The 12200-nt window shown below is 40.7% G+C and overlaps 1 protein-coding gene across 1 annotated transcript in view; it reads left to right on the top strand.

The window, feature by feature from the left end:
- The first annotated feature begins 10153 nt into the window (after positions 1–10153).
- Positions 10154–12200, top strand: part of TFAP2C (transcription factor AP-2 gamma) — a 34785-nt gene continuing 32738 nt past the window's right edge. Inside the window, exon 1 of the mRNA XM_082272341.1 lies at positions 10154–10276. Coding sequence (XP_082128467.1) covers positions 10247–10276 — 30 coding nt within the window. The 5' untranslated portion in view covers positions 10154–10246. The remainder of the gene's footprint in view (positions 10277–12200) is intronic.

The following is a 12200-nucleotide window of genomic DNA, read 5'->3' as shown; positions in this document are numbered from 1 at the left end:
TGACTAACTTAAAGCGGAGTTCCGGCCACAAAATCGACCTAATCGATTTTGGGGCCATCCGCTTGCTCTTTGTTACCTGAAAAACAAATGGGTAGTTACGATTTTTTTTTTTTTTTACTTACCTTCTTATTGAAGAATATATACTCACCTTTCCTTCCACTCCCTCCCTCTGCGGCCCGCGCCGTCACTTCCTGTCCCGCAATGCGTCCTGGGAGCGCTTAGTCATCACTCCCAGGATGCAATGGGCAGTGACGTAGGCGGTCGGCCGCTCCTCTCATCACGTTATTTGCAAACAGGAAATAACGCGATGATAGGCATCCCTATACTATGCCGATCGCATAGTACTGGGCATGCGCGAGATTTTGCGCTGCATTAACCGCCCCCACTCCATCTCGAAGCAGCGCATTCATTTACACACAGCGGCTTCAGGGGAACCCGGACAAAGATGGCGGCGCTCAGGACACATTTTATAAAGTAAGATTTTATAATTGCCAATCTATTACTATACTGTAAAAAAAAACTGATTCGTTGATGTATGAAGGGGGGGGGGGGGGTTGACAGTTTGGGAAGTATTGATAAAAAAAACTATTCTGTGGCCGGAACTTCGCTTTAAAGATGTGGTGGGAAAAAAAAGAAAATTAAAAAAAAAACAGTATAAAAGGGACATAGCCTTTTTTCATATAAGATAAAAGAAAAGTTCATGGTAAACCAGGCTAAATGAATAAATCCACATTGAGGGAGACCCCCCTAATCACCATTCCACTTGCTCCAGCAAATTCTCATAATCAACCGATCAGTCCACCCAAAACTGATCTTGTATTATAGGTGGGCCCTAGTGGGCTGAGCCAGCACCTTGCTTCTATTGGCACTTTTCCACTGCAAGTACCGGCTCGGCTCCACTCGGCACTGCTTGGCCCAGCTCGGCTCAGTTTGCTTTCTCACTGCATGGTACAAGTCGGGATGTTTCAGCACTGTATAGGTTCTACTCGGCTCGGTTTGCTTTTCCACTAAAGTAGTAAGTGGGTGGGATTACAACGATTCTCTGACCAATCAGTGGCTAGTAGTGACAAACAATCAAGGCTTCATGCAAAGGATTGTGGGATATGGTATAGGTACGGAACGCTACGAACCACAACCGAGGTGGTACTGTTTAAGCGAGCCGTACCGCCGCCGTACCATGCAGTGGAAAAGCGCCGCTGTACCAAACCAAACCGAACCGCTCTAACCCGTACCATGTGGTACCATGCAGTGGAAAAGCGCCATATGTGTGGGACACAGAACAGCAAGATCTCTCTGACTTAACTCCTGACTCTTTTAAAGGCCACCTGGAAGTTTGCCGTGTTTTCACCCACCTTTGTTTGTCCCGGCTCCTCCTGTTAACTTCCTCATAATATAAAATAAATAATTAAAAGTCATGAGGGATGATGATGAGAACTGCTTATAATGGGCAAGCAGATATGCAGACCTGGAAACTCAGCACAGAGTTGGCCTGAACCCCTCATAATGGGCACAGCAGGTGTACAGACCCAGGAACTCAGCACAGAGTTGGCGTGAACCCCTCATAATGGGCACAGCAGGGGTACAGACCCGGGAACTCAGCACAGGGATGGAGGGAACCCCTCATAATGGGCACAGCAGGTGTACAGACCCGGGAACTCAGCACAGGGATAGTGGGAACCCCTCATAATGGGCACAGCAGGTGTACAGACCCAGGAACTCAGCACAGAGTTGGCGTGAACCCCTCATAATGGGCACAGCAGGTGTACAGACCCAGGAAATCAGCACAGGGATAGTGGGAAACCCTCATAATGGGCACAGCAGGTGTACAGACCCAGGAACTCAGCACAGGGGTGGTGGCAACTCCTCATAATGGGCACAGCAGGTGTACAGACCTGGGAACTCAGCACAGAGTTGGCGTGAACCCCTCATAATGGGCACAGCAGGTGTACAGACCCAGGAAATCAGCACAGGGATAGTGGGAAACCCTCATAATGGGCACAGCAGGTGTACAGACCCAGGAACTCAGCACAGGGGTGGTGGCAACTCCTCATAATGGGCACAGCAGGTGTACAGACCTGGGAACTCAGCACAGGGATGGTGGGAACCCCTCATAATGGGCCCAGCAGGTGTACAGACTTGGGAACGCAGAACAGGGATGGTGGGAAGCCCTCATAATGGGCACAGCAGGTGACCAAACTGGGGAACCCAATGCAGGGAAGGTGGGAACCCTCATATGACAGCAGGTGTGCAGACCTGGGAATTCAGTGTTGGGATGGTTGGAGGCCCTCATAATGGGCACAGCAGGTTGCAGACCCAGGAACTCACTAATTAACCATTGGTAATAATGCTAAGATTTCAACTATCAGTATGTGAAAGTATACTGGTCATACCTTCCATGGCTCAGTATTCAGTAATGATACTTGTTTACTAGATTTCCTGTCAGCCAACACTTAATGAAAACATGCTTGGCCAGTCCATCACCTTTACTCTCAGCTTCTTTAGCAAGGCAGTGATCGTCTTGGAGGTGTGTTTGGGGTTGTTATCATGTTGGAATACTGCCCTGCAGCCCAGTCTCCGAAGGGAGGGGATCATGCTCTGCTTCAGTATGTCACAGTACATGTTGGCATTCATGGTTCCCTCAATGAACTGTAGCTCCCCAGTGCCGGCAGCACTCATACAGCCCCAGACCATGACCCTCCCACCACTATGCTTGACTGTGGGCAAGACACACTTGTCTTTGTACTCCTCACCTAGTTGCCGCCACACACGCTTAATATCATCTGAACCAAATAATGTATCTTGGTCTCATCAGACCACAGGACATGGTTCCAGTAATCCATGTCCTTAGTCTGGTTGTCTTCAGAAAACTGTTTACAGGCTTTCTTGTGCATCATCTTTAGAAGAGGTTTTTTATTTGGATGACAGCCATGCAGACCAGTTTGATGCAGTGTGCGGTGTATGGTCTGAGCACTGACAGGCTGACCCCCCACCCCTTCAACCTGGCAGCACTCATATGTCTATTTCCCAAAGACAACCTCTGGATATGACGCTGAGCATGTGCACTCAACTTCTTTGGTCGACCATGGAGAGCTCTGTTCTGACTGGAATCTGTCCTGGTAAACTGCTGTATGGTCTTGACCACTGTGCTGCAGCTCAGTTTCAGGGGCTTGACAACCTTCTTATAGCCTAGGCCATCTTTATGTAGAGCAACAATTCTTTTTTTCAGATCCCCAGAGAGTTCTTTGCCATGAGGTGCCATGTTGAACTTCCATTGACCAGTATGAGAGAGTGAGAGCGATAACCCCAAATGTAACACACCTGCTCCCCATTCACACCTGAGACCTTGTAACACTAACGAGTCACATGACACTGGGGAGGGAAAATGGCTATTGGGTCCAATTTAGATATTTTCACTTAAGGGTGTACTCACTTTTGTTGCCAGCGGTTTAGACATTAATGGCTGTGTGTTGAGTTATTTTGAGGGGACAGCAAATTTACACTGTTATACAAGCTGTACACTTACTACTTTACATTGTAGCAAAGTGTCATTTCTTCAGTGTTGTCACATGAAAAGATAGAATAAAATATTTACAAAAATGTGAGGGGTGTACTCACTTTTGTGAGATACTGTACATGTATTTATATTCGTGTAGAGTCAATTTGACGCTGGTTTCTTACGGCCCCTGGAAAAACATGAAGGTCTATACACTAAGCATACTTCCTGACTTTTGTGCCATTCACATGGCATGAATTGGCTGTGGCCAACATTTTTTGCTGGTTTTGCTTCTGATCTTCATGTCTACGGGTGCTAACCATCATCTGGTGGAATTTCCAAACTGGATGGGCTAAAAAAAAAAAAAGTAAATGTACTCTAAACACTATCATTCCACAGGACATTGCAACGCAAGCAGCATTGGCCTACACCGCTTTGCCTCTCCACTCCATACCACAAGAAGAGGTTCAAATCTGAACATTCCTGTTTGCAGCACAACAGGTTTAACAAATAATAACTGACTGGTAAGTTTAACATTGGTGGACTGATCCTACCATAACTGGCAGGACAGTGCTACCATCACTACATCAGGCCTCACTGCCCTACTGGAGATCCCCCCTTGCCTTTGTACCGGAAGACGGATATCACAATGGGCTGTGTGAGGCCTACACTTTAAACTCAGCAGGACACAAAGGGGCCAATGACAGAGAACGTCCTCGAGGGCTATTACACCGTCCCCGATGATGCTGGGAATGGCAGGGGTTAAATGAGATTAACACCCCGGACATGGGCTCATTATGAGCTGCTGAAAAGGCAGTCCATTTTTGAGTCCTCTCCAGGGGGGCCCTGCACAGTAGCTTCTACTTACTCAACATTTGCAATTGAAGGCCTCCGGGGACTAATGAGGATCAAGTTTATTTTAGCCTACTACTCGAGGACATTCACACATTGTACAAAATGCTAATGAAACAACTTTGGGAAAAACCAACAGCTATTAATGACTTGACAAAGGTCCCTCTTTATCATCTGTTAAAGTGCTTTACCAGATAGGTGTCTTCCGAAACTGGTCGAAAGGCGTAAAAGTCATAAAGGGTCATAAAAGTGACCTATGCCAGCAAGAATTCTCCTAGGATACTGGCTAGTCAAAATCGTCTTGATGATTGTTTTTTGACATCTTAAAATGCCTGATTGACTTTGATTTGCCACTACTAGATATTCCATAGTTGGGATGACTGTAAACCTTTATATACAGTGCCTTGCAAAAGTATTTGGCCCCCTTGAACTTTTCAACCTTTTGCCACATTTCAGGCTTCAAACATAAAGATATAAAACTGTAATTTTTTGTGAAGAATCAACAACAAGTGGGACACAATCATTTGGATATTTCAAACTTTTTTAACAAATAAAAAACTGAAAAATTGGGCGTGCAAAATTATTCAGCCCCCTTAAGTTAATACTTTGTAGCGCCACCTTTTGCTGCAATTACAGCTGTAAGTCGCTTGGGGTATGTCTCTATCAGTTTTGCACATCGAGAGACTGAAATTTTTGCCCATTCCTCCTTTAAAAACAGCTCGAGCTCAGTGAGGTTGGATGGAGAGCGTTTGTGAACAGCAGTTTTCAGTTCTTTCCACAGATTCTCGATTGGATTCAGGTCTGGACTTTGACTTGGCCATTCTAACACCTGGATATGTTTATTTGTGAACCATTCCATTGTAGATTTTGCTTTAGGTTTTGGATCATTGTCTTGTTGGAAGACAAATCTCCCTCCCAGTCTCAGGTCTTTTGCAGACTCCATCAGGTTTTCTTCCAGAATGGTCCTGTATTTGGCTCCATCCATCTTCCCATCAATTTTAACCATCTTCCCTGTCCCTGCTGAAGAAAAGCAGGCCCAAACCATGATGCTGCCACCACCATGTTTGACAGTGGGGATGGTGTGTTCAGGGTGATGAGCTGTGTTGCTTTTACGCCAAACATAAAGTTTTGCATTGTTGCCAAAAAGTTTGATTTTGGTTTCATCTGACCAGAGCACCTTCTTCCACATGTTTGGTGTCTCCCAGGTGGCTTGTGGCAAACTTTTAAACGACACTTTTTATGGATATCTTTAAGAAATGGCTTTCTTCTTGCCACTCTTCCATAAAGGCCAGATTTGTGCAGTATACGACTGATTTTTGTCCTATGGACAGAGTCTCCCACCTGAGCTGTAGATCTCTGCAGTTCATCCAGAGTGATCATGGGCCTCTTGGCTGCATCTCTGATCAGTCTTCTCCTTGTATGAGCTGAAAGTTTAGAGGGGCGGCCAGGTCTTCGTAGATTTGCAGTGGTCTGATACTCCTTCCATTTCAATATTATCGCTTGCACAGTGCTACTTGGGATGTTTAAAGCTTGGGAAATCTTTTTGTATCCAAATCCGGCTTTAAACTTCTCCACAACAGTATCTCGGACCTGCCTGGTGTGTTCCTTGTTCTTCATGATGCTCTCTGCACTTTAAATGGACCTCTGAGACTATCACAGTGCAGGTGCATTTATACGGAGACTTGATTACACACAGGTGGATTCTATTTATCATCATTAGTCATTTAGGTCAACATTGGATCATTCAGAGATCCCCACTGAACTTCTAGAGAGAGTTTGCTGCACTGAAAGTAAAGGGGCTGAATAATTTTGCCGCCCAATTTTTCAGTTTTTTATTTGTTAACAAAGTTTGAAATATCCAATACATTTCGTTCCACTTCATGATTGTGTCCCACTTGTTGTTGATTCTTCACAAAAAATTACAGTTTTATATCTTTATGTTTGAAGCCTAAATTGTGGCAAAAGGTCGAAAAGTTCAAGGGGGCCGAATACTTTTGCAAGGCACTGTAATCTCTGACTGTGTATAATTCAAACAATCCTGCCCATAGACATTAGAAGGTGGTCAGGCGAGGCATGAAGATGTGACTCATAACAAAGGAGGCTAGTTACAGGTGTAAATTATCAAGGCTCAGGTTGCCTAAGCATTCATATTTATGCATACAGAGTAAGGAAGAGAAGGGAAAGTGGAGGCTTGTTCATAGCCCTAGCCTGCCCAACTTTTACTTCTGACATATGTTGGCCAAAGAGATGCCTGCTGCTGACCAAATCTGGTGACAGTCCTTGTTTGTCTATGGATTGGTGTAGAGACTCATACATTGCATGCAATATTTATCAACAGCTTCCAACACTTCAGGAAAATGTGAATGCACTGGAGCATAGAGGACAGCTGTTGAGACTTAGATCAGGATATAATACTATTACATTAGACTATAGTGGTAAACTCTGCATGCACCCCTTCAAAAGAACAACCCATTGTCCATTATAGGCCTTCCTGGATGATGGCTATTGCTCACCAAGGAGAAGGCAAACTGACTGATCGTCTAACAAGGATTTTCCTGGGAGATGGTTATTGCTCACCCAAGAGAAGGCTACCCAAGGAATTGTCCAACATCGATTTTCCTGGGAGATGGTTATGGCTTACCTAAGAGAAGGTTACCCAAATCATTGTTCAACATGGATTTTCCTGGGAGATAGTTATTGCTCACCCAGGGGAAGGCTACCCAACTCATTGTTCAACATGGGTTTTCCTGGGAGATGGTTATTGCTCACCCAAGATAAGGCTACCCAACTCATTGTCCAATATGGGTTTTCCTGGGAGATGGCTATTGCTCACCGAAGAGAAGGCTACCCAACTCATTGTTCAATATGGATTTTCATGGGAGATGGCTATTGCTCACCGAAGCGAAGGCTACCCAACTCATTGTCCATTATGGATTTTCCTGGGAGATGGCTATTGCTCACCGAAGAGAAGGCTACCCAACTCATTGTTCAACATGGATTTTCCCAGATGATGGCTCTTGCTCTCCCAAGAGAAGGCCAATCAGCTAATTGTCCAACAGGGTTTTTCCCGAATGATGACTATTGCTCACTTAAGAGAAGACCAGCCAACTGATTGTGCAATATTGATTATCCTGGGTGATGACTGTTTCTCACCCAATAGAAAGCCAACCAACTGATTTTCCAATATGGATTTCTTACCCAAGAGAAGGCCAATCAACTCACTGTTTAATGTGGATTTTCCCAGGTGATGGCTATCATTCACACAAGAGAAGGCCAACCAACTGATTGTCCAACATGGATTTTCCCGAATTGCTCATTTAAGAGAAGGCCAACCAATTGATTGTCCAATATGGATTATCCAGGGTGATGGATGTTGCTCACCCAAGAGAAGGCCAACCAACTGATTTTCTAATATGAATTTTCCAATTTGATGGCTCTTGCTTACCCAAGAGAAGGCCAACCAACTGGTTTTCTAATATGAATTTTCCAATTTGATGGCTCTTGCTTACCCAAGAGAAGGCCAACCAACTGGTTTTCTAATATGAATTTTCCAATTTGATGGCTCTTGCTTATCCAAGAGAAGGCCAACCAACTGATTGTCCAACATGGATTTTCCCAGATGATGGCTGTTGCTCATACAAGAGAAGGCCAACGCCAAGTTGTCCGCTTGGTATATAACCATATACACGGCACCAAAACATTTGTGTCTGTTGACATCGAAATCATTCTGTTCATGTCACAAGGTCTATGTCACATTTAATTACATGCTTACCAGTATCAGTACTCTAGCTTCGCAGTCTTGTTTGTTAAATCAAATCCTTGAAACCCATAACAATCTTCCAAGTCACACACTAGTGCAGGGATCCTCAAACTACGGCCCTCCATCCCATGAGGCATTGTAAAACTCTGACATCCACAGACATGACTAGGCATGATAGGACTTGTAGTTCCTGAACAACTAGTGAAGACCCCTGCACTAGTGCATTGCATTGCAGAGGAGAAAAGGGTAGAAATTGCTCATTTACCAAAGTTAATGCTTTTTTTTTGTTTTTTTTTTTTTTTTTTTTTTTTTTTTATATATTTACTTTTTGCCATACAAGCAAGAGCAGGCAACAAGCTGTTTTTTATTTTTTTTTTTTATTTATTTCTTCATATATTTATGTAGTTAACGTCAACATAAAATCACCTTATTTACTAAGTGAACATTTACTTTGCTACGTGAACAGTCGCTCCTCTTTTAGTAAAATATTCCCATTGCTTACAAAACTGGCTTCAAAGTGAGATAATGCAATCATTTTGCCACATGTTTCTTTATTTTCCATCTTTCCTGCCATCATTATAGTTCTTTCTTGTTATCTACTTGTATTTAAAAAAAAATAAACCTTTATTATTATTCAATTCGACCTAACCACCTTTTTTTTCATGTTAAGTGCAGCATGCTAGCTAGTGGGGTTATTTACTAAAGCAGTTGAGACCATTCACTCAGAAAATTGATTTAGAGATGATGCAACCATGTAAATTCTGATTCTTGGCTGTGTTCACAACAAATGTGTGACACAGATCAGCCCCTGCTGCATCCTCCTAGCTTGTGACTTTCTACCCAGTTACACTAAACAACAGGTTGTTCTGTTATCACAATGGTATATTTTTATTTATTAAAAAAAAAAGACAACAGCAATACATTAAAATACAATAAAAATACAATAATACAAACATTTTTTTTTCATCTCCATAAGACAATAAATGTTACAAAGTGACAAAAAAATGACTACAGAGTAATAATGTACAGTCTGAGTGATCACTGAGGGGGATAGGAGACTGAAGAAATGTATCCTTTAGCAAATTGGTGCCATCATCTAATCTTAGGCAAAGTTACTGGTGATGGTTTTTCTTTTTTTTTTTTTATTGTTAAATGATAAAAGGTGGAATGTTTCTAAAAAAACTGATACTATCATTGTACTCCGTGACATGTCATGGATGTATCCATGCAGAATTGTAAATTTACTGATAGATTCACTTTAATGAGCAGTAAGAGAAAATAAAATAAATAAGTAATTGATAAAAAAATTAAAATAAATTATTATTTAAAATAATATACTACTTCTACTACTACTACTACTAATACTACTGCTCATAGGTGTGCACAGCCATTTGCATTAAGGTGTGCACCCCAAAACTCAAACATATACTGTGTTCATGTGTGTGCATGTGTTTATATACTGGAAGTGTCAGTAGAGCAGTGGATGGTGTCACAAGGGCAAGGATTGGGGTCAGTAGGATATTTTTTACAATTCAATTTTTTTTTTATTTTTTTTACTTTTTTTTTTTAGCTGAAAAAGAATAATAATAATAATAATAATAATAATAATTATTATTATTATTATTATTATTATTTATTAGGAAGAGGAGGATGATGATTATTATGTCTAATAGTAGGCAATTGGGAGTGGACAGTTTGGGATCATTGAGAAAAAAAAGTTGTAACCATTGCAGTAAAGAAGGGATAGATGTGGGTGCAGGATGTTGTGATAGGAGCAACAGGTTTAGTAATACATTAATATTATATTGAACCCCCCCCCCCCCCTTTACTATCTTCTATCCAAAAATAAAACCTGTAAGCTATTTTCTACCTTCCTTCACCCCCAGCCAGAGATCCTGAGCCACTTTGAGAGACTTTAGAGCATGGGGAGAGATAAACTGAATAAAAAGGGGAGGTGTTGCACAGAGGGGCTGGAAGATGCTCTCTAAAGCCAATTTTTTTTTTTTTTGGCTGGGTGTCAGGCAGCAGAACGCATGCGCACAGCCCTGGGGGACCTAGTCCAGGTGCTTCTGCTGCACAGGTAACAGTCAGACTCACAAGCGGTGCTGTGTAACTATTCCCCCATAGAAAACCCCCATCAGATGGCTCTGCTGGGGAGATCAGACTGGCAGGTAAGTGATCTTTTGGCTTCTCTTTAATTGTCTCTCTATATACATTTCTTATTTTTCCCCTCCCTGCCCAAATCCAGGCAGCCCAACCTGATCACAAAACTTGGCACCCGTTCTGTTTGCAATGAGGTGTCAGTTTAATCCTCAGGATTCAAACTTTACTTGCAACTTACTAAGAAAAAAAAATAATCAACTTACCTGGTGAGTGATCACCTATTGCTCATAGACACGGTAATCCTGAAAGAAAAACTGTATAGATAGCTCTACCTACCCATAGGAGGTCATGTTAATCCTAAAAAAATATATATTCTTTACAAAACATCGTGGCTCAATTTTTTTTTTTTTCTAATTTTTGTGTCAATACTTTACTCTAATATAGTCACTCACCCCTTTTTAAAAATGAATTGGTTTGCCCGTATTATGTTAAAATTCTAAGCCCTTTAAATTTAATTTTGAATATAAATTTTAAAAAAGTCATTTTGTTATGTTTGTTTTATTCTTGGAAAGTCACGTAACATTTTTTCTATTTAATTATTTCGTTTGCCCATGTTGTGTTTAAATCCCGAGCCCTTTAAATTGAATTTTCGGTAAAAGATATATATATAAAACATTTGTATGTAATTATTTTATTACAAGGTCGTGTGACACTTTCCCTAATAAGTTTCACATGTTTTATTCAAATCCCGAACCCTTGAAATTTTAGGTTAAATAAAAAAAATCGAATTTTAATCACTTGTAGGTAAAAAGAAAAGAAAATCACGCTTCTTGTCATTATTTTATTCTTGCAGATTCACTCACCCCCTTTATTTTATTATTTGGTTTGCCCCTGTTATGTTAAAATTCCAAAAATTTTAGATTTGATTTTAAGTTTAAAAAACCCTACATTTTTATGTTTTTTTATTTATTTATTTATTTATTTATTTATTCTTGCAAATCCACTTACTCCTATATTTTTATTAATTCTTTTTTTGCCCATCTTATGTTAAAATTCTGAGCTCTTTATATTTAATATAAATATATATATAATTATTGCCATTATTTTATTCAATTTCAATGCAAATTCACTCACCTTTCTTTTTATTAATTGTTTGGTTTGCCCATGTTGTGTTAAAAATTTGGAGCCTTATAGAGCCCTATCTATTATTCTCCTAATAATATATAAATATATATATATATATATATATATATATATATATATATAAATAATTATGGGAAAACAACCTAAATCCTGCAATCTCTACTTTATATATATATATATATATATATATATATATATATATATAATGTTTTATGATTGTGTTTTGCAATCGAATTAGCTAAAAATAAATAATCTATTTAGCATACTGAAGCAATTTAATGATTGGGTATTATACATGGTGTCGGGGCATTGTAGGGACAGGACACTCCTAATGTCTCTTCAGTGTGTGTTCTCTAATTGCTGGGCCATGTAGTTACAATGTACTGAGTAAACACTCTTCTTGTGCAACAAGGTCAGTTTTTCTTGAGAAAAAAAAAAGGCTTTTGGGTTTTATGTATTTATTTATTTTTCCAACAAAATCCACCATGCAGTATGTTGCAGTTAGAACGATGGCACAATTTTCTAACAAGCTAAAAAATGCGGCATTTTACCTCTTCCCTACTCTAAGCGGAAAGCCTGTTTAATCATTTGAACGGCGACAAACCGAATCTGCGCCATTAACGTGCCCCTTTGCGACACATTTTTTTTTAGCAGCGGCTATTGAACTTTTGCCATGTGTACTGGAGGAGTAACATGTGGATTGTAGATAAGTTGTCACATGTGATTTTACACGATGAAAACTTTAATCTGAGGATAAACCGACAATTCAGCAGGTGTGAAGTGAAGATTACAGCTCCGAATATGGCCCTTTGTCTTTTCTTTGTTACACCATTGTCGCATTATATCCTC

Source organism: Pelophylax lessonae (genome assembly GCF_965119305.1).
Source record: "Pelophylax lessonae genome assembly, chromosome: 11".
Classification (NCBI taxonomy): Eukaryota; Metazoa; Chordata; class Amphibia; order Anura; family Ranidae; genus Pelophylax; species Pelophylax lessonae.
Note: the sequence above shows the minus strand (reverse complement) of the source record. Positions and strands in the feature narration are given on the sequence as shown.